At 51.8% G+C, this 21821-nt stretch overlaps 1 protein-coding gene across 2 annotated transcripts in view; it reads right to left on the bottom strand.

Moving 5' to 3' along the window:
- LOC139009432 (fibulin-5) overlaps positions 1-21821 on the bottom strand; it is a 69831-nt gene that overhangs the window by 15963 nt on the left and 32047 nt on the right. For both annotated transcript variants that reach the window (XM_070413746.1, XM_070413744.1), the window contains exons 5-6: positions 6191-6313; positions 2819-2935 (exon numbers count right to left, since the gene is read on the bottom strand). In XM_070413746.1, the coding sequence (XP_070269847.1) occupies positions 2819-2935; positions 6191-6313 (240 nt within the window). The remainder of the gene's footprint in view (positions 1-2818; positions 2936-6190; positions 6314-21821) is intronic.

Raw genomic sequence — 21821 nt, 5'->3', positions numbered from 1 at the left:
GCCCAAGTTGACTGAGACAATGATGCATAAATAACATCACTGATAATAACGGGATCTCAAGTTCACGGAATCCTCACAACAACCCTGCTCTAGGGCCACAGCCCCAAGTTCAGTAGGTTAAGGCGAGGACCACAAAGGAAACTGTTAGGAATGATGGAATGTTCATTATCTTGAGTGTGGTGATGGGTTCATGGGTGTATACCTCTGTGGAAGTTCACAAAAGCACATTCCTTGAACCGTGCAGTTCATTGCACGTCAATTACACATCAATAAGATGGTCACGGTTGTGTTAAGGCTGAGAGATGTACCCAAATCCCCAAGCTAACAAGGGTGCAGTTGTGACTGGAACAGGAGTTAAGGGTCTTTCCCTAAAACCCAAGACTCCTTCTGCACAGCTGATGGAGACGGGGAGGCGGACTGCACTAGCATTGGCTGCCCAGCTTAAAGCACACTCTCTCCCATGCTCCTTACGCCAATGACCAACGTTCCAGCCCAGAGAACTTCTGTCCTCTTCAAACGTCCCGGCAACCCTCTGAAGACTCTGAATAGAGATGTGAGTGTTTTCAGAGTTAAAAGCCTTCCCAGTGAGTAGCTTTGAGAAGCTATTCTTAAAGGGGAGGGATAATCCCATGCCCAGATACTTCCTGCTTCCTGGAACCCCTTGGAGCATTTTAGAGAAAGAAAAATAATAGTCGGCCATGCCGGGTGGGTCCAGTGAGATACCCGTGTCCCCTGGTGCCCATGGGGGTTTGGAGGCTCTCCGCCCGGGAGGCCAGGAAAACGCGGTGGCGCCAGGCTGTGGAGGCAGGTTCAGGCAGGACGGCGCTGGTGAGCATCAGGGCTGGCACCCGTGGCTTCCAGCCGGACACTGGGCACACAGAGATGAGCAGACTCCAGTCCCACCCTCTCTCTCTCTCAGCTGTTTCTGCAGAGCAGCAGGACCCAAAGGACCCTGCCCCAGGAACCCTGGCTGCCCTTCCCCGCCAGCCCGGGAGCCACACATGTCCAAATCCCTCTAGGTCCCGTGGGAACAGACCGCACCCGCTCCACTGCTGGGCAGGAAGGCCGGCCCTTCGTCTGCGCTCAGCTCTGCCACCACCTGGCTGAGGCACTGGCCAAATTGCTTAACCTCTTGGCTCCTGGATTTCCTTGTCTGTGCAGAGAGCCACACACACCTGCCCTGCCTCCCTCGTCCGGGCCATTGTTGGGATTCAGTGAAATGAACAGATGGGACAATGCTTGGAAGAGGGCAAAGCACACTTCCTCGCACAAGGTGTTAGAATTACACAAGCCCCGTGCAGTTGGGAACATTCGTGTCACCAGCGGGCCCAGCTGATGCAACATCCCAGTGGCCCAGTGCCCGTGTCCAGGCCTGGGTGCTGTGCCTGCTGCCGGACTTGGCACCGCCAGGCGTATTATCTGCTCCTTGTCACAGGCCCGGCCCTGAGAGGCTCAAGGACACATGGGACTTTGGCCTCCGCTGCGCCTGGCTGTTCCTCGGGGGGTGTCGGGTGCACCAAGCCAGACTCGAGGAGGGGCGGGGGACAGAGAAGAGGACCTGGGCTGGCACGTCCAACCCCCAGCCTTGGCATGGAGACGCCTGGATCTGCCCTGAGCTGCTTATCACAGCAGCGAGGGAGCCAGGCGCCTGCTCCCGCTCCAGGGACAGGGGAGGGCCCTTGCTCTATTGGCCCCTCGACCGCCCAGCCCCGTCTCCACTCCCAGAAGAAAATGACCTCTGCTGGCGAGAGGAGCCTTGTTGGAACAATCAGCAGAACCAGCTCTGGACGGGAGACTTCCAAAGAGTCCAGGATCACGCTCTTTAAGGCCAATGCCTTCCTGTTTACCCAACGATTTAGATGCGATTAAATGGAGACATAATATCCTCCAACTAGCTGGCCAGAAGCCCGCCAGCCAGGCCTCTGGTGGTGTGACAAGGAAATGGGCCCTGCGAAACCTGGTGGCAGCTCCAGACAAAGACCTCAGTCTGAGTCCCCGGCACTGCCTCCACCCTGGACGGAGCAGCTGCCAGGGCCCGGAGGCCCCGGCCGGGGGCTGGGGCGGGCGGGGAGCCGGCGGCCAGGCCAGGCGGGACCTGCACTAATTCCTCGAATCTTAAGTCCCCCATTCATTTCCTGAGCGGGAGAAACCGGCAGATGGAAACCACAATAGGCACGGGGATTGTTTTTCTTACTTATCAGTGCTCGAAGCAATCATGTGAAAACCAGAAAATGCCTCTGTTCCGTCCCGTTTCTGTGAGGAATGCTGAGTGGTAGGGGACGTGACCGCCGCCACCAGACCCTCTGCTAAGTAACAGGCCCTCCTGGCGGGGGCTGAAGCGGAAACTGTAACACGAGGCATCAAAATTGCCCACGAAACCCCTGCACAGAGTGTGCGTGTTTATTTCGCCATTCATCAAGGGTCGGGTCAGGCGTTCTTTCCGACCACCCCACTTTGGCCCAGGAATTGGACTGAGGCTACAGGATACGCAAGAACGTTTCTGATGAGCCAAGAAAGCCGGCAAGGCTGCTTGCTGCTGGACAGCAGACAGAGAAGCCAGCCCATGAAACCATAGCTCCCAGCTGACGGATGGCTGCGCTTCTCACGCCAGCAATGCCCAGAGCGCTCCTTGACATGCATCATGCAACCTCCGTTCAGGTCTCGGGTTTCTGTAAGCAAGGGGGTGCTCGGGCAGTGACACTGGGCGGACAAGCGCTTTAACCGCGCGGCCTCTCCCACCCGCAGGAGCTGTCAGGCTCAGCAGAAGACAGCCTCTCGTGTTTCACGGCATGTTCGAGTTACCGTTCACGTCGCATACCTTGGCAAGACCTTCCATCCTCGTTGAGGGTAAAACCAGGGTTGCAAGTACAGGAATAGGATCCAGGAACATTCGCGCACAGCTGCTGGCAATAGCCATAGCGGCATTCATCAATGTCTGGAAACAGAAACACGCAAGGTAAGACATTTCTTCTCCATCGCAATGCCCCCGTCTCTTCTGCAGAGAGATCTTGAAGGGAAGCCAGGGAGAACCGACGTGAAGACCGTACCTACTAAGTGTCAGGGCTGGTGACACTCTCTGGATTCCAAGACTCGATCTCCCTACAATCCTCCCCGACCCATCTTGGTCCCATGAACACCCCGACCCTATCTTGAAAGTTGTAGAGGACGATTTTGCTTAGAGTGGGCAAAATGGCCTCTAAGATTTTATCCACGCTAAGAGTCCACTTTAAGCGGGACACATTAGCTCAAAGTATAAGAAGACTCTATAGCCTCGCTCCAATAGACTCCTCACCAGCTCCATCAACAATGACTATGCCCAGGTGTCAGGAACAAGGACAAGTGTGGGGGAGGAGGAGTTGGTCGCACTACGGTCTGGAGACCCACGGATCCAGTAACACCAGGACTCCGGAGCTCACCGGGGATCTCCTCCTTGCACTAGAGCAGACATACAACTCTGCCTAAACACACCTCTTCCAAGCCACGACTGGTCTTTCCTGAGCAAGCCGCTCTGCGCATGAATGGATCCTTTTAGCAGAGTAGGCAATCTGACCTCCCTGCCAACATGGACCAGTCCATGGGGAGCCTGGTGTCCCTGGGGAAGCACTTCTCAACCCCCAAAGCTGATGGGCTGGAAAATTCACTCCTGTGAGATAGGATGTCTTGAATGAAGCCTACAGGTGGAGACAGAGTCCTCACCTATACAAGCACCTGCTGTGACCGATTGATCTGACTGTAGCTGTGACTGGTTATCTCATCTCCACTTCCCCCTAAACCAGTGGTTCTCAACCTTGGCTGCACATTAGACTCACCTGGGAATCTTTTTAAAATCCTGATTTCTGGGCCTCATCCTCCAGAAATTCTGTTTCTTTGTTACTCATGTTGTGGCCCCACCCCATAACCAAGAAACAGAATTTCCGAAGGATGAGGCCCAGAAATCAGGATTTTAAAAAGATTCCCAGGTGATTCTAATGTGCGGCCAAGGTTGAGAACCACTGCCCTAAACGAACCACATCCCTCCCGGGCACCTGGTTCCCAGGGTCCATCCAGCTCTCCAGAGTTCAGCTCAGAACCTCAGTCCCTGTGCCTAGTTCCTACCACCTGCTGCCAGAAAGCACCCCACTTGCACCTCACCTATTGTCTAACCTTCCTGGAGGCTGTGCCCTGCCCTTGTGCTTCTGTTTGACCTCTGAGTCCCAGCTACCTCTACCCTGGCACACCCCACTGCCCACCGGGTGCCTGGCAGCTCCTGCTTAGAAAGCACAGTGACTTGTGCAGTGGCCCGCCCACCTCTTCCCAGGGTGCAGTTGGACACATCACCAGGGACAGGAGGCAGCAGGGAAGGGAGAAGACTTCCTAGGGGACCTTGGAGGAAAGGCAGCCCCCAGCCCCTCCTTTTTCTCCAAAAGCAATGCCTCCAAGGGTGCACAGAGCGGGCAGTGGACATGGCTATGGAACTTGTGTCTTTAAAGAGAAAGAAAAAAGTTTGGCCTGAGGATGGCAAGCGTTCAGCCACAATTAGGATGTGAAGTGCATGTGGCACCAGGCAAACCTGTCAGGCCTCCAGGAGCCCCTCCCAAAGCTGCACACTCGGGGGCCAGGAACCACCCTCCCGGGTAGAGGAATGTCCCAGTGTCTGGCCACCCTCAGATCAGAGGGGTTTCCTCTGTATCATCAGTCCAGCCTGTGTGTCCCCAGCACCCGATCCTCTCTTGCGCCCCCTGGTGGCGGACAGTAACTGGACTGAAGAACAGGAGGTGGGTTTTAGACCGAATTCACTTTGTCCAAAATGTCCCTCCTCGTTTGAGTCTCAGTTTCCAACTGCATAAAAGCTGAATGACATAATATCGAACGTCCCTTCCAGCTCCGAAATTCTACATATTAAGTTCCTGCACAAACAACTCACAATGGTGTGCTTATGTTCAAAGCAGCGGCATCAAATTTTCCATAATAGCGGAGGTTGGTTAAAACGCACAGCGACCATCGCATTCACACATGCCGTGTGCGGCCAGCTCTCTGGTGCATGTCTGGAAAGGGGAACCGCGCCAAGTCTAGGCTGGCTTATCGGGCCCCCAGGAGGCCGCAGACAGGGCCCTGGGGCCGACCTAAACGCAGTCTCCATCGAGAGAGACTTGGAAAAAAAAGAACCTTCTTTTTTTGTCTCCATGATGTCGTGTGGGTTTGTTTCTCGGCTCCTCCAGGGCTGACTTTGGGGCACCAGGACGGTGTCTCGGAGAATTGAACCTGGCAGGGCTTCTCCAAGAAAACAGCATAGAAACCACACCCCAGAATAGAAATTGAACTGACAGCGAGAGGTGGCTATGAATTCATTCACTTGGCGAGACCGAAAACTACAGGGAAAGAAAGGAAAATAACCCTCCAGTGAAAATAAACAGAGAGACCATAGAGCAGATGCCAACTGCAAGCAACGAAATTCTCAATTGGGGCGGCTGGCTCCTTAACAGTAAAAAAGAAAGACCAGCCAGTGGGGTGGGCATGATGGGGTGTGGGGCGGAGATGGGGTTCGCGCAGGATCTCCTGCCCCACGCGGGAGAGCTGGAGCTTGCCTGTGGCTAAGCAAAGTGTGTCCTTCTCTTAGTATGATTTCTAACTAGGACAGGTTAACGCTCTCCTCCACCCTTTCCTGCCTTGGACATAAACGTCATGAAGGCTGGAAGAAGGTGTAGGTAAAATTAAACAGGAGCCTTTCAAGTAATTAAAAAATTCAGACGCTGACATGGCGGAGATGGTGACAACTGATTTCAAAAGGTGGTGTGGCCCTGGCTGGTGTGCTCCGTGGTTAGAGTGGCGGCCTGCACACCGAAGGGTGGCAGGTTCAATTCCTGCTCAAGGGCACTTACCTCGGTTGCGGGTTCATTCCCTGGCCCCAGTCAGGGAGCATGCAGGAGGCAACCAATCAATGTGTCTCTCACACATCAATGCTTTTCTCTCTCTCTCTCCTTTCCTCCTTCCCTCTGCCTCCCTTCCTTCCATTCTCTATAAAAATAAATGGGAAAATATCCTCTGGTGAGGATTAACAACAACAAGTAGAAACACAGTGGTATTGAAACATGTAAGCTCATAGCCTTCTACCTCCCCCACCCCCTGCAAAGCCCACCCAGCGATGCCCATTTCACAGTGACCCTGGCAACCATTCACTTCCAAGACCCCCGTGAGCCCCGAGAGCTCTTACCTAAGCACTGGCCTTCCAGGAGCCAGTAGCCGTCAGTGCAGGAGCAGGTGTACCCTCCTTCCGTGTTGATGCAGATCTGGGTGGGGTTGCACTGGTGGGAATCCGTTGCACACTCGTCCACATCTACAACACAAACAGATTCCGAAGAATGTTACCTCCATCTGTGTAGGGCCCCGGTGCCACCAGAGGTGCCAGCTGCTTGCTTGTCTGGCTGGGGGGGCAGTTGATCACATTCCTGAGTTCTACCCAAAAAGATGGGGCCACCTCCAGATGGGTGCCCCTGGGAGACACTGGCCTTTCGTGGAGCTAGTCTGCTGCCCAGAACTCCACCAAGAGAAATGGCCAAGAAGGGAACACACATCCATGGCTCCTTTCCGCCACCCTCGTCCATCGTTTTCTGCAAGCAGGTCACCCTGACAATAACCATTACTGGATTTAGAAATGCGTTTTGTTTCGGCTTCTCCTTTCACCTGTTACGTGGGGGTCTTTCGGGGTCTCTATTGTGTGCATGGAGCTACGATACCTCTGAGGACATAAGAGAAGAAAAGGAAAGCCCTCCGCCAGAGGAAGCTTGGAATCGAGGCACTGGATTGGATCTGTCCATGAGCATCTTTCCATCTGAGGTTCCTGACCCTTCGAGATGCTTCATGGGGCCCCCAGTGCTCCCTCCTCTCCTGCGGCTGACCTCTGTGCTCTCTGCCCACACCAGGCTTGTCTACACTGTTTCATACCCATCGCCGTCTGACTGTCTGTCTGTCTGTCTGTAGTCACTTGTGTCTAAGGCAGCCCCGTCTTCATTGAGAGCCTCGAAGCATAAAGACCACGCTGCAGTCACAGTCATATTTCTCACGACACCCGGTGGACACATTCAGCCTCAAAACGGTTTCAACTGAAACGAACCCTTCTTTCCCATCTCCCATGCTGTGCTTTAGGGAGAGCATTCAGATCCTGTAAGGGGACCTCCTGACCCCGCCCTCTCACTCTGACCTCAAGCCCTGGCTCCGCCTGGCCTCACCCCAACGTCTTTCCTCCTGCCCGTCCTGCCCTGGCCTGTCTGTCCCTTCTGTCCCTCATCACTGCAGTTCCTCCCGCCTCCCCCAGCGGCCATCGCGCAGTTGGAAGTAACACTGGAAGCGGCAGTTCGCTGGGCTGTGCAGTGTGCCTGGGCCCGCACAGATGTTAGTGTATTTATTCTCACACTCGCCCTGCCCATGGGCTCATCATCCCCATCCTACAGACGGGAAAACTGCACAGGAGGAGCTCACAAGCCCAGCCGAGAGCTCAGCCTGGGCCTCCCTGGCTCCAAGCCCACCCCGTGCAGGATAACAGAGGCCATTCCGCCCCTGGGCCTGGCAGGGTCAGGAGGGGAGGGAGCTGGCACACCTGGCAGGGGGACCACACGGAGCTGTTGCTGCCTTTTCCTGCCTCTCCTAGAGAATTGTCTGCCTCTGAATGTTGCCTATTGCAGACTGTGGTGGGAGTGGGGGGCACCGGGGGCCCCTCAGTGGAAGCTCCCCAAGGACAGGGTCTTCCGTGACAGGCCTGTTCTGCTACGCGCTCAGGGAGCGAGCGTGACTGATTCAGGGAAACACTCGGCCAGGCGAGCCACGGTGTCTTGGGTTCCAGTGATACAAGCACAATCCACCTCCCACGACAAGTCAAACACCAAGAAACGGATCAGTTCCCACCCGCCAGGAACCGTGTGTCTGGGCCCCGCATGGAGCCAGCCTTCAGTCTCTAGACATGGACAGACTCCAAGGAGCTGGTTCCAAGGTGGGGGCCGCCTCAGCTCCAGCCTCGGTGGTGGCGAGGACCAGCCCAGTTCTCAGCTGCAGGAGCTCCTGCCTCTGCCGCTGCACCCCACCCCCACCCCCCGCCACCCCCAGCTCTGCCCACCTAGCCGAGCCTCCCAGGGGAACCTCGAACAAGGCTTGGCCAGCAGCCGGGCCTGCTCACATCCACCCTGAAGCTAGGATAATAAATAATGCCACTATCGGCCAGAGCATATTTACATTTTTCCGGAGGGGAGTGATGGATGGCAACTGTACCCTGGGAACAACGCTGCCTTAGGAATTCGTGCTCTTTTTCCTGCCTGGAGGGCAATGCGGGGTGAGGGAGACCCAAGGCGAGCAGAGCCATGAGAGCGCCTTGGTGACCGCGAGTTCCCAAGGCTCGGTCTGTCTGTGTAGCTCACACACACGCCACGTGCCCGCAGGGCCCCACAGGGAAGACCAGACACTTGCAAGTGGACCCGACTGGCTCAGAAGGGCAGGCAGGGGCCTATGAGTGCGTGCGTGTGTGTGTGTGTGTGTGTGTGTGTGTGTGTACGTGTGTACATGCACGGGCACACAGGCACAGGCACAGGCAAGGCAATCCCACCAAGACACACAATCTTTAAAGTTCATTTTTTTTAAAAAAACTCTACCATTTTTACCAAGTTAAAGAATTAACTCATTTCTGTTGATGTATGCTCAATAAACTAATTTGTAACGTTCGCTACCTGACTGAATGGACTGTCAATATAAATGTATTTTGAGAACTGAAGTGCCTGGCGCAAGCCTGTCAAACTAGTGGTCGGCGGGCCACATGCCTCATTAAATGCGGCCCCCGGCCGTGAGTTTGACATGCTTGCCCTGGAGTTTTGGGTGGAGGGTGCATCCCATCTTTGTATCCTCAGAACACACGTGGTATAACGCCGTGTCCATAGTAAGTGCTCAGTAACTGTTTGGTGCGCGGATGAATGAACGCAGGAACTGCAAACATGAATGCCTCTAGACCACGGACAGATGCGTCCCGGACAGCTTGCTACCAAGCCCGTTCTGGGGTGTGGACTGGAAACACAACCAGCCCCGCCGAAAACCACCGTCCACCACACACCCTGGCGGCCACGCGGAGGGCTCCACGCGGGGCTGGAGGGCCCACCACACATTCCAGCTCACAGCCGAACTGCTTATATTCAATACATTCGACTTAAATAAACAGAAGGAAAAATACGTCGCATCACTCCAAGGACATTCTGTGGCAAAGCGTCCGCTCTGCATGGTGGAAAAGCACACCCTGCGGCAACCTGAGTAGGTGTCGTTAGCCTCGGGCGCGCGCGGCCCGCTGCTTCCTTTCCTTCTTGTGTGATATTTAGGAAGAGGCTCCTAAGAGAAAAACATGCTGGGTTCATTCAGGCATCTGTTCAGTCCGGCTCTCACTCAGTCTTCGTGCTCTAGTGTGTGTGTGTGTGTGTGTGTGTGTGTGTGTGTGTGTGCGTGTCCTCCCAAACCTCCAGGTCACTCAGGAGAGCTGGCATCCAGCACAGTCCCTCCATCTGGACTAGTCCCCAAAGCAGCCTTTGCTGAGAGCCCTTCTGCCCGCTCCCTGCTCCCTCCCGAGAGCGCCGCCTGGGCACGCAGAGGATTGCACCACAGCAACTGTGGCCCGTCTCTCCCCAGGTGGGCATCCTCCACCCGCCGTCCTGGCGACCAGCACCCTGGCCGCTGGAGGAAGGAGCCTGCTGACTCCTCCAGAACCTGCAGCTGCGAGCGCCCAGCACGGCACCCGCCCAGGAACGAATCCTCCCCGGGCGTGAGCAGCCCAGCTCTGCTGGCCCACGCGGCTGTGTCTGAGCTGTCATCCTTGTGCCGATGTCCCTTCAGTGAAAGCAACTGCTGACTCAGTCATCGACCCAGCCCACCGCATCCCTGATGGCCCAGGAGGCCGCAGGCAGAAGTGGGCTCCGGACCTCGGGATAGCGGGCCGTCCATCAGGGACACATCCAGGGTTCATGCCACTGGCTGGGTCTCATGTCCCCCTCCAGACAGCAGCTTCACGCGGGCAGGTGCGTGAAGGCGGGTGAATAAAGAATGACCTTCCAGTCCAGTGATGGCCTCACAGAGGCACCAGATGGAGGGACCGGCCTCCGGTCACGAGGACACACTACCCAGCAACCTGGGACAACCAACGAGGGGTCTTCCAGGCTGACTCGAGCGGCAGGCGGGTGGACCGCGGGCCACAGAGACACCTCGCAGCAGGCGCCTGAGGGAAGCGAGCGGTGACGGGCAGCCGTCTGTCGGATGAACTCTCGGGATCTTGTGGTACCAGGTCCCGTGTCCTTCCTGGAGTGGGCGGGTTCTGAGAACACAGCATACAACCCACGTCTCTGTCCCGTGTGAAACTGAGGGCTCCGAGGACAATCCCAGTGCTAACTCGCGGGTTGTTGTACCCACATCTCCACAGGGAGGTGGAGCAATTAACGTGCTGACGTAAATATCTTGGGCTATAACTCCTCTGTGTCTGTATGCCAGCTGTTCATTGTATTTGAACGTGTATATGTACATCTGAATGTATATTTCATCATTTACTCCTATACGTTGAAAGGAAAACACTTAAACTGCTTTCCTAACACCAATTCTAATCGAAATAAAGTGTCGTTCAAAAACTATAACACAAAACACAACCAAGCAGGAACTAGTGGCTCCTTCATGCCCGCAGAGAGCACACTTCCTAGGCCATGAGCCCAGCACCAAAGCACAAGAGGGAAAACAAACAAACAAAGGGCTGAGTCTCCCCAGAAAGGACGGTGGGGAAAAACATCAGAACTTGGGGGGCCGGCAGAGCTGGGCGTGCGGCCAGGCTCCGGCACGTAGTACCTGCGCATTCCGAGCATCATTCCCTCTGACCTCTCAGGTGTCCTGCAAAAGGGAGCAGGCGGCCTGCCTCAGCGGCCCCCCCGAGAGGTCATCCGTGAATATGTCCACCGGTCCCACCACCACTGCCTGGCACACAGTAGGTGGCCGGGAAACTGTGTCCCCTTCCCTGGCGCGGCTGTTTCTAGCAGCCGTGAGAGATTGGGGCAGCGTGGCTGCCGCCTCCTGCAGGCTCTGTTCTGCAATTCACCAAAGACACCATAATGACAGGCGTGATCCGCTCTGTGGTTCAACCAGAGCCAGAGCCGCCTTCCCCCCAAGCCCAGACACGTGTCAGGAGGTTGGGAAAAGACGTGCACAAAGGCCGGAGCGTTCCCTCCCGGGGTCTCGGGGTCCCCGCTGCACCATGGCATCTCTGGCTCCATCTCTGGTCCCACGGGGGTCTGATCCGAAAGCCCGGGCGCATGGGTGTCTGACTGAATTCCACAGCCGAACATGATCACCCTTTGCACAGTCTGATTCTTCCCGCTTCCTGTGTCCCCTCTTCCCCTGTGAACAGCAAAGGGCTGACTTTGGGAGCCCGTGTCCGCAACCTCGGCTGAACGTCTCTGCCGTCGGCCAAGAGGAAACATTCCCACTGGGCGCCACTGGGAGAAACGTCCCGGAGAATGCGGACAGCTACACCTTCCCAAAGGCCTCCACGGGGCCTTTTTTGGACACGGCACCAATCGTTTCCTTGGTAGTAAATTTTTACCCAGTGAAACAACATGTTTTCCCAGCCCGATTTGGTTCCTTCCTCGCTCCAGCTAACGGGGCTTGATAAGCAAGAAGAACATAACAATGGCACATTCCTACGTCTCCGCTTGAAGCCAGTCTCGGGCCTGCTGCTGAGCTGGGTCGGGGCCATTTTTTCAGCGAGACAAGCCCGGCCAAGGCTGGAAGCTACACAGGGCCTACTTCCCAAACACCTGCTTAATTAAAGACCTCAGCGTTGGAGAACTCGCTCGAAGGGTTCCCAGGACATCTGCACTCCATGTGTCTGTGGGTCCCGGGCGATCGTCAGGAACCAGATCGTTCTGTGTTTACGGCATTTTTCCGAGCGCTTGACAGTACGCATAGGATACAAAGCTTGCCGGTTCTGAACCTCCATTGGGGCAACAAATACGTGGTCCATTTTCCAACCCACAGCAAGACTATCCTTTCCTTTGGACAACGACGCCAAACCGGCTGGAATGCAGGTCCCCACCTTGCCGCCGTGAATTCTACTTTTCTCTCCGTAAAATGAGAGCCTGGAGGGGAGGCTGAAGGGCCCCTTCTCGCCCTGACCTTCCGTGGAAACAAACGCTCCGCTAATGGGGACCACATTGCTGGTTCCTGAGTAATGATTTTCAGCCCGAGTGCTCGGTAAACATCAGCTGACGCTGCCGCTCTCGGCAGCGAGCTGGCCCGCTCGGCCTTGTTGTGCGTGAATGGTCCCCGCCACGCGAGGCGGGTGTGGCGAGGGGGAGCTGACAGATCGATTCCTTCTTGAGCATCACGCAGCCAGACGCCCCAGAGGAGGAGGACGGGCTGCTCGATGCCAATCTAGACCTGGCATTTTTTTTACTTAAAGGGCGTGAGACTTTGGTCATAATTGTGACTGCAGAGCAAACAGACCATCCCTTTTGAAGGGAGGACTCTCAGAGCCCAGCAGTCTGCAAAGCTCCAGCTCTTCAGTCCTGCCACCTCCCTGCAGGTTCCTCCCCCACAGCCTGACCTCCGGGCTCCATGCTCATGTCCCGGCCTGTGATGTCCTTGTCCCCATCCCCACACCCTCTCCTCCATGCCGTCTCAGCGAACGGCGCCACCGCGTTTCAGTCATCCTCACATTGCCCCTCCCCACACTCCCTGCTCTCAGGCAGTTCTTCTGGAAACCTTGCAAATCCCCCTCCTTCTCCCCCTCCCCCTCCCGTCCCCACCCCCAAAAACTCCAAGGCCTGCCTTTGCTCTAAATGACTGAAATAACTTGGCCTCTCGTCTGCTGGTCTCCAGTGTCTCCCCCAGGAAAGTGCACTAAACACACAGAACCATCCAAGGCACAGAGGAGATCGTGTGGCTCTCAGAACTGTGTGTTGCCTCCTTAGAAAGCTCAGGGCTTTGACACCTGGGCCGTGCAGGGTGTCGAGGCGGCTCCACACTCACACGCGTGCTAAGCACACACCGTTTCCGAGCGCTCCACACGGCGGCACGCGGCTCAGGGTGTGCGGTTCCGCCCCCTGCACTACACCGCGAGCTTCCAGAAAGTAGGGCTGGGGCCTGCTCACATCTGTATCCTGAGCAGCGAACAGTGCCTAGCGGGGCCGAGCGCAGAAGTGAACTTCATTGGAAATGAAGGTGCTTCGTTCTTGGGCTTCTCTGAAAGCCAGCGGGGAAGGCGGGGAAGCCACGGACATTGGAGGAAAAAGTTCAGCCACCCACCTCTTTTGTGGCCCGTGGCCCGTGGCCAGGATCACACTCCCCTGGGACACTCCCCTGGGATGAAGGATGTGACGGACACAGCTCTGGCCCCACAGAGCCTCAGGCCCCAGCTGGCAGGGCTTGGGGCCTTCCTCCCATCCCTGGGCGGATCTGAGCATCCTCACCCCCAGAGGCCTCATCCCACCAGGTGCTGGGCCTGGGAGCTGCTTCCTCTTTCCTCCCAGACGAGGACGAAGCTTATTCTTAGCAATCGAGGAGGGGGACATCCGAGGGGGGGAAAGGCACGCCTCTGCCTGGCCTGAGAACGCATCCACAGGACCTCTGAGGGCACCGCCAGGAAACCCGATCCATTTCTCAGGCTCAGCACAACCCCGCAGCCTGGTGAGGGCTGTGAGAAGAGCCAGGTGAGCAAATTCACCGCCAGGAATCAGCCGGCTCACGGACGGCAACAAACGTTCCCTGGCAGCCCCTCTCGGAGCGAGATCACAACATCAGCACCTGTTCTCTTCCCACCGCCGGGATCAGAAAGCCCTGCCACCACTCTGATCCATCACTAGCCAACCAGGTCACCTGGTGAATGTCACTGACTTTCTGCACCTGCCTCCTTGTGGCTGAAGTGAGGCGACCGTCCCCTGCCCTCCTAGGGCTCGCAGGCCCGTGGGGAAGACAGCTGTGGACACAAGTGTGTGGAGGGCACCACAGAGAACAGTGAGGACACAGAACTGGGAGTGTCCCACATCTGGAGGGTGGGGGTGGGCGGGTCTTGACACTGAACAATGACGTAGGAGAACAGTCCCTTCACATACACCCATTCCTGGAACCCGAAGCCTCTTAGGAAAAAGGAGGGAAGTGACAGAGGGATGGCTCTTTCAACATTACTTAACAAGAAACAGGCCAGCGCCCAGCCGGCGTGGCTCGGTGGTTGAGTGTCGACCTATGAACCAGGAGGTCATGGTTCGATTCCCGGTCAGGGCATATGCCTGGGTTGAGGGCTCGATCCCCAGTGTGGGGCGTGCTGGAGGCAGCTGATCAAAGATTCTCTCTCATCATTGATGTTTCTATCTCTCTCTCCCTCTCCCTTCCTTTCTGAAATCAATAAAAATATTTTTTTTAAGAAAGAAATGGGTCAGCAGGAGAAGAAGAAAATGGATATTCATCCTGAGACCGGCCCACTCTGCTGGTCCCCTCTCCTGCCCTCACTCCTTCATGCTGGTACTGTCCACAGCTCCTGCTCCCCAGCTCCAGCAGGTGAGCCCAGCAAGTCAGAGAATAACTGCTGAGGCTACAGCTCAAGAGGAGGGCAGACCTCGGGAGATGGCGAGAAGAGGCGACAAACCTATAAGGCCATGGGGGTGGGGCGAGGATGCCGGGGAGAGAGCGGCCCGAGGGTACTGACACATGTCCGGAGAGTCGGGAAGCCAGGGTCCCACCGCACACAGCACAGGCCTGAAACAGCCACGCCCGCTCCCGACCACATCTGGGGCTTGGTGAGAGCTGGATTATATCACTTGAACCTAAAATAAATATTTGAACCGACGAAACACTTTTCAGGATTGCGTGCTTACCTGGCTGAAGGGACCGAGGGCTGCCCTTTCCCATCCACCTCTCTGTGGTCACTAGCAACTCCTGGATTTCTTTAGTGTGGAAGGCAGAGCGGTGAAGGAGCTACAGGTGGGGCCAACCAACTAATTTACCTGCCAGGCCGCTGTAGCCCTCCCTCTCTCCCACCAGGAGGAGCCCAGTGCCAGTAACACAGCTATTCAGGATTCATAGGTGCTGCACACATTAACCAGGAGCCATCACTGCTATGGGTCCTAGGGATTCAAAGATAAAGGAGCCATGTCTGCTGACAGTCTAGAAGGAAACAGATAGGGAGCCAGATCATCCCAATTCCGTATGGTAGGTGCCATGCTGGAGAGAAGGATGGGTACTTCCCGGAGGAACAGGCTTCCTGGGATAGAAGATATTTGGGTAAATCTAGATGGTTGACGTGGCAAAAGCAGCCACCATTGGATTTTGGCCTCCAATATCCATTCTCCCAAGTAAAGGTTGCTTTTCAGCTTCCCTTACAGCGACACGTGTCTATGGCACTGCATCCTGGCCAGTGGGTGTGAGTAAAAGTAATGTGTAACAACTTCTGGATCGTGTTTTAGAAAGAAGGAGGGTGTGGGCCCATTGTCACCTCCTGCTGGCTGGGATGCAGGTGTGATGGTGGGAGCTGCAGCAGCTGTCTTGGATCCAGAGTGAAAGCCACACATTGAGTTTGGCCAAACCACCCTACCAGTCCTGAATCACCTGCCTCTGGGCTATGCCATGAGAGAGAAATAGAAGTCCCTCTTACCTACACCAGTGTGTTGAAGGCCTCTTTGTTATGGCAGCTTAGCTTGTACCCGAATTCAAATGAATAGGAGTTAGTCCAAAGGAGTAGATGGCGTGAGGCCCGTGCAAAGGCATGAGAGGCGCAGCACAGCCAGGGAGCGAAGAGCTGTTAACACACCTGGGGGGGGGGGGGGGGAGGAGGAAGCCCATTTGTTAAAGCGTCAGGTGCCCAGCTAAGGAGGCTGGAGGAGAAAGAGATGGAGAATGGGGGCAGAATGAACTGGAAATGGGAAAAGAAAAGAAAGAAAACGAAGAGATGAAACCAATTTAGGCAAAAATTAAAATTACATTGTATGTTTTAATGAGTTCTCTGGGTTAGCTTTAATCAGAACCATTTGACTTCCATATTTTTAAAAAGCCACAATAAGGTGAGCCCCCCACCCGCCCCGGCCAAATGTAGTCCCTGATTCTAAACAGTTGGGTAAAGCATCTGCTCAATTGGGTTCCTAGCAAATGCATGTTTGATGCGCATTAGTAGCAGCAGTGAGGAGATTCTAATGAGAACACAATAGAAACAGATGGCCCAAGGCACCTCCCCCGAGACCACAGCATTCCTCTGTGCCCCTCTGACACAGACATCCTAGAAGTGTCACATACAGTCACTGTTCTGCCTCTGCGCTCTCTCTCTCGCGCTCTCTCTCTCTCTCTCTCCCTCCCTCTCTCTCTTTTCCCCAGTCCAATCAGGCTCCCATCTCTTCCATTCTACTGCAGCCTCTCTTGTCAAGGTCACCATCAACCTCCACAAAGTCAAATCCAATGGTTCAGGTATCATCCTTGCTACTTCTCAGCAGCATGTGGCACAATCAACCTCCCCTTCTTTTTTTTTTAAAGACTTTGTTCAGCCCTGGCCGGTTTGGCTCAGCGAATAGAGCATCGGCCTGCAGACCAAAGGGTCCTGGGTTCGATTTCAATCAAGGGCATGTACCTTGGTTGCAGGCTCCTCCCCAGCCCGGGCCCTGGTTGGGGCTCGTGCAGGAGGCAACCAATCAATGTGTTTCTCTCACATCGATGTTTCTCTCTGTCTTTCCTTCTCTCTTCTACTCTCCCTAAAAATCAATGGAAAAATAGCCTCAGGTGAGGATAAATAAATAAATAAAATAAAGACTTTGTTCAGTAGATTCCCATGATGCCATCCTCTGTCATGCCCATCAACAGATGAATGGATAAGCAAAATGTATTACATACATACACAATGGAATATCATTCAGCCTTAAAAAGGAAGGAAATTCTGACACATGCTACCACATGGATGAATTTTTTAAGACATTATACTAAGTGAACTAAGCCAGTCACAAAAAGACAAATTTTGTATGATTTCACTTATATGAGGTACCTCCAATGGTCAAACTCATAGAAACAGGAAGTAGAATGGTGGTAGCCAGGGGCTGGGAGAACAGAATGGGCGTTAGTGTTGAATGGGTACAGAGTGTTAGCTTTGTAAGAAAGAAGAAACAGCTTGGGGGAGTGGGTGCACAATAACATGAACGTACTTAACACCACTGAGCCGAACACTTGAAAATGGTTAAGATGGTAAATTTCATGGTCTGTGTGTGTTTTTACCACAATAAAAAAAAAGTTAATATCGGTAAATCAACGCATGCATCTTCACTGAATTCCATTCTAAATTCTATGGATTGTTCCTACCCAGAGACAGCATTAACCTGTGATCTGAAGCAAAATCCTAGTGAACAAGCATACAGCGGCCTCCTGAGCTCCCAATGGGCGTAGGTCTGCCCAGACAGCCCACACTCCTCTGCCACCCCTGCTCCACCAAGGAATTAAGACTCGAGGATCCCCAGATGGGAGCAGAGAGTCAGGGAGAAAAGGAACGGCGGGGAGAACAAGGAAGGCATAGAAGGAGGGGGAGGAGAGGAGGGATGCAGGAAGGAAGAGGTCTGGACGATGGGCATCTTGTGCTCCTGGAAATTTGGTTCAAAGGCCACACAGGTTGGTGGGAACTCAAGCTTTGGAGTCAGACCTGTTTCAAATCCTGCCACACCCTCTCCCCCCAGCCCCCTCCCTTTTTTTCTCTGCAAGTTTTTTGTTGTTATTTTTTGTTTTTAGCCACTAGAAGCCTTGGTTTTCTAACTCCTTGTAAAAGGAGTTAGTGATGTTATATAACTCATGGGGTTTTGTGAGGTTCCGTGTAAATCAAGTCTTGAAATCATGCCGGGCACAGAAATGTCCCTCGGTCTAGTCTGACTGTTACAGCTTCATGCCAAGAAGCAAGAGGAAGGGAAGGAAGGCAGCAGGTGTGAAACTCACTCCTAAAAGAAGAGGGGAAAAATGGGGTTGGAAGCCCAGTTCTAGTCCAGAACCTTCTACTAGCTCATTGGTGACCTCCGGGCAAGTCCTTCTCAGCCTGTTTCCTCCTCTGAAAAACGAGGTCTGAAGCCTCTTTTACCTGGGAAGGTAGATGGACCTGAATCCTCTGTGCTCCAGATGGCTTCCTCCCCAGGCAGGTCACTCACGGCCCACACCTCCGCCCTGGGCAGGCCCGAGGAGGCCCTCTGGAGGACGCAGGAGGAAAAGACCTAACGTGGCTGGGAGACGTCCACAATTTGCCTCTGCATGACAATGAGGACATGACCTGGTAGACCAGACTATCACAAAGCAGGGAGAAGACTTAAGGTAAGAGGGCGACCTGAACGGGAAGGGCTTCTTGCCTGACACCATTTGTAAAAGCTCTGTGGAGCACCACGAAGTCATGTCCTGTCTGGTCAGCCCCATGTCGAGTGTCTACTACAACATATAGGCATTGACATAATGCACGAGCATTGCCGCAGCCTATGAACATGGTTATACTAGGTGGATGTGGATGCAATATCAAATGCTGTTATAATGTATAAGCGCTGCCACCGCTCCTGGGACTCGGAAATAAGAACGATCTGGATCTCTTTCATGTTTTGTGGAACAGGCATCTTCCAAAGGCGCTTCCTGGGGGCTCGGGAAAAGACAGAGGAGCTAGCAAGTCACTCTTTTCTCCTTCACATGCCCTCATGGTATTGATTCCAAAAGGAGAAAATGTGCTCATCAAAATAAGGACCGGTCATTCACTCACTCACTCACTTAAGCAATATGCATTGACTCGTGCAGAAGGGATATATTGTTCATTCTTTGTCTTCAAATGCCCTTGACAAGCAGAAATTAGTCAAATGTGTTTACCTACCTTTATATTCTCTTGGGCAAGTCTAACCACCCTGCTATTGTAGGTGACAAAAATGAGGTGAAGAAGGTTAGTGTATAGAATAAAAAGCACAGATCAGGAACTCAACCAACCTCACCCCTAAGTAAGTAGGTTTATGTCAAGTTTCCCATTTTTTGTAAAGGGGGGTGGAGGGGAGGCATCATGCCTGATTACTTTCAGGGATTCAATGAGATAAGAGTTTCCTTTGGAAGAAATGTCACCTTCATGTATTTTTAGAAACTATTAGCATTAGAGAAGAAATACTTTTCTCCAGGTCATAGAAGAAATAAATGGAAAACAATGATCTAATTCTATCACATGTACTAGGAAGACTGGGCCTGATGGTCTCACCTACCAGTTTTGTAACTAGCCTCTCACCCACATACTCCGTGTCTGCTTCCCAGGCCAAAAGGAGGAAGGGGGTGAGCAGGCTAGAAGACAATTTTGGAGAACCACTTTATTACTGGTGTTCATTTGCAAGGCAATTTTGGAATATGATGTAGCTGGAAAGACTGGACAACTTGGCTGGGCAGGAAGAGACAATTCCTCTAATGTCTGCTCACTAGACATTCATTCATCTGTCATTCATTAGACTGGCAAACACGTACCAAACTACTTGTACATTCTTGGCATTATGCTAGGCGATGTGGATACCAAAGCGAACAAATCATGTTCCAAACAAATTTCATAGAATCAGTATCCCCTGGTGATAATGCAATTAAATAGAAATCAATAACAAAAAGATAAACCTCCATAAATGTGTAAAATTTTAAACTCATCACTAAATAAATCATGGGCCATAGAAGTGACCACAATAAATCAGGCAGTTCTTAGGACTTAATGACAGTGAAAATACTATATATCCAAACTTGTAGGACACTGAGAGAAATATGTGCTAATGCTAATGTTAAGAAAGAAGAAAGCTCTGCAGTGAATGAGCTAAGCATTCTGCTTAAGAAATTAGGAAAGATACAAAAATCCAAAAAAAATAGAAAAAATAATCAAGATAAGAGCAAAAATTAATAAAATGAAAAATGAAATAAGCAAGAGAGATCAACAAAGTCAAAAGTTAGTTCTTTAACATTGCCAAATAAAATAGATTTGATTTTAGCATTTTTTAAAAAAAACGAGTTAGCATAGCAATATTAGGAATAAGAATAGCAACGGAACTAGATTCAGCTGAGGTTTTAAAGATAATACAAAGAATGCTATGAAAAAGTTCATGCAAATTAATCTGAAAACCTAAATGGACAAATTCTTAGAAAAATATAACTGCAAAGCTGACTTAAGAAGAAGTAAAAAGTTCAAATAATCCCCTAACTGTTAAAGAAATCATATCTTCCAACAAAAATCTTTCCACAAAACAAAAACCCACCAGACCTCAATGATCTTATAGACACATTCCAATACACTTTCCATAAATAGGTCGTTCTAGCCTTCCAGAGAATAGAAAAGAAAGAATATCTCACTCTACCAAGCTAATATGTTGATACCAAACCCAGCAAGAGTAATTGTTTAAACAGTGCCCAGGCACTTTGCTTAAAGTGTAGTTCCAATACACCAAGGTTGCGGGTTCCATCTGTGGTCAGGGCACATACATGAAGCAACCAATGAATGCATAAGTGGAACAGCAAATTGATGTCTCTCTCTCTCTCTCTCTCTCTCTCTCTCTCTCTCTCTCTCTTTATCTCTCTCTCAGGTAGGTGATAGATAGATAGATAAAATTTATTTTTTTAAAGGAATGTGACAGGTCATTTTAATATATATACATGATGAAAAAAATCCTAAACAAAATATTAGCCAAACAAATTTTACTACATCATGACCAAGTTAGTTATCCTAGGAATAAATGAAAGGTAGTTTAATAAGAAAAATCTGTCAATGTAATTTCCCACATAAGCAGATTTTTAAACATATGCTTATCTCAATAGTTGTATAAAAAGCATTTGATAAAATTCAATACTAGTTAATAATTTTTTTAAAAAAAGAAAGAAAACTTAGCAAAGCTCATTCTTAATGAGGTAACATTAGATACAGTTCTTTTACCATGAGGAAAAAGACAAGGATACCTACTCTCACCACCTATATTCAATATGGTTTTATAGGTATTAGCCAGTGCGGTAAAACAAGTAAAATAAATAAGAGGTATAAAAATTAGAGAACAAAACTCTCACTATTCACACATAGTGTGATTGTCAGAATAACCCAAAAGATTCTACAGACTAAGTATTGGAAATAATAAGAGAATTTCACAAGCCATCAGGATACAAGATCAATATTCAAAAATAAATTGCATTTCTACATACCAGCAACAAAAGGAACACTGAGTTTTTTTTAAATGCTATTAATATAGAAACAAAAAATATATATGAGCTTGCTAGGAATGAATCTAGACAAAGACTGCAAGACTTGTTTGGAGAAAATAATGAAACCTTACTGAAAGATATTTAAAGAAGACCTTAAAAGGGGGAGAGACTTAATGTTCAAGGATGTAAAAAATCAATAAAATGACGATGTCAGTTTCCTTCACATTTATCTAAATACTCAAGGAATTTCAACCAAAATCTCAACAGGGTTTGTTTTGTGGGTTGTTTTTTTTCAAGGCACTTGGCCCAAGAATAGCCAAGACATTCCTGGAGAGGAGAATAAAGAACCCTGCTTATTTAATAAGACTTATTATAAAGCTGTGATAGTGAACACGGAGTGACACTGATACCAAACCCAGCAAGAGTAATTGTTTAAAAGAGGCCCCGTCCCTATCTGGTTTGGCTCAGTGGATAGAGCATCGGCCTGCGGACTAAAGAGTCCTGGGTTCGATTCCAGTCAAGGGCACATGCCCATGTTGCGGGCTCGATCCCCAGTAGGGGGCGTGCAGGAGGCAGCCAATCGATGATTCTCTCTCATCATTGATGTTTCTATCTCTCTTTCCCTCTTCCTTCCTCTCTGAAATCAATAAAAATATATTTTTTAAAAG

This window comes from Myotis yumanensis, unplaced genomic scaffold (genome assembly GCF_028538775.1).
Source record: "Myotis yumanensis isolate MYYU_CA2020_CCGP unplaced genomic scaffold, mMyoYum1.0.hap1 SCAF_1, whole genome shotgun sequence".
NCBI lineage: Eukaryota > Metazoa > Chordata > Mammalia > Chiroptera > Vespertilionidae > Myotis > Myotis yumanensis.
The sequence above is the reverse complement of the archived record's forward strand: the minus strand, read 5'-3'. Positions and strand labels throughout refer to the sequence as shown.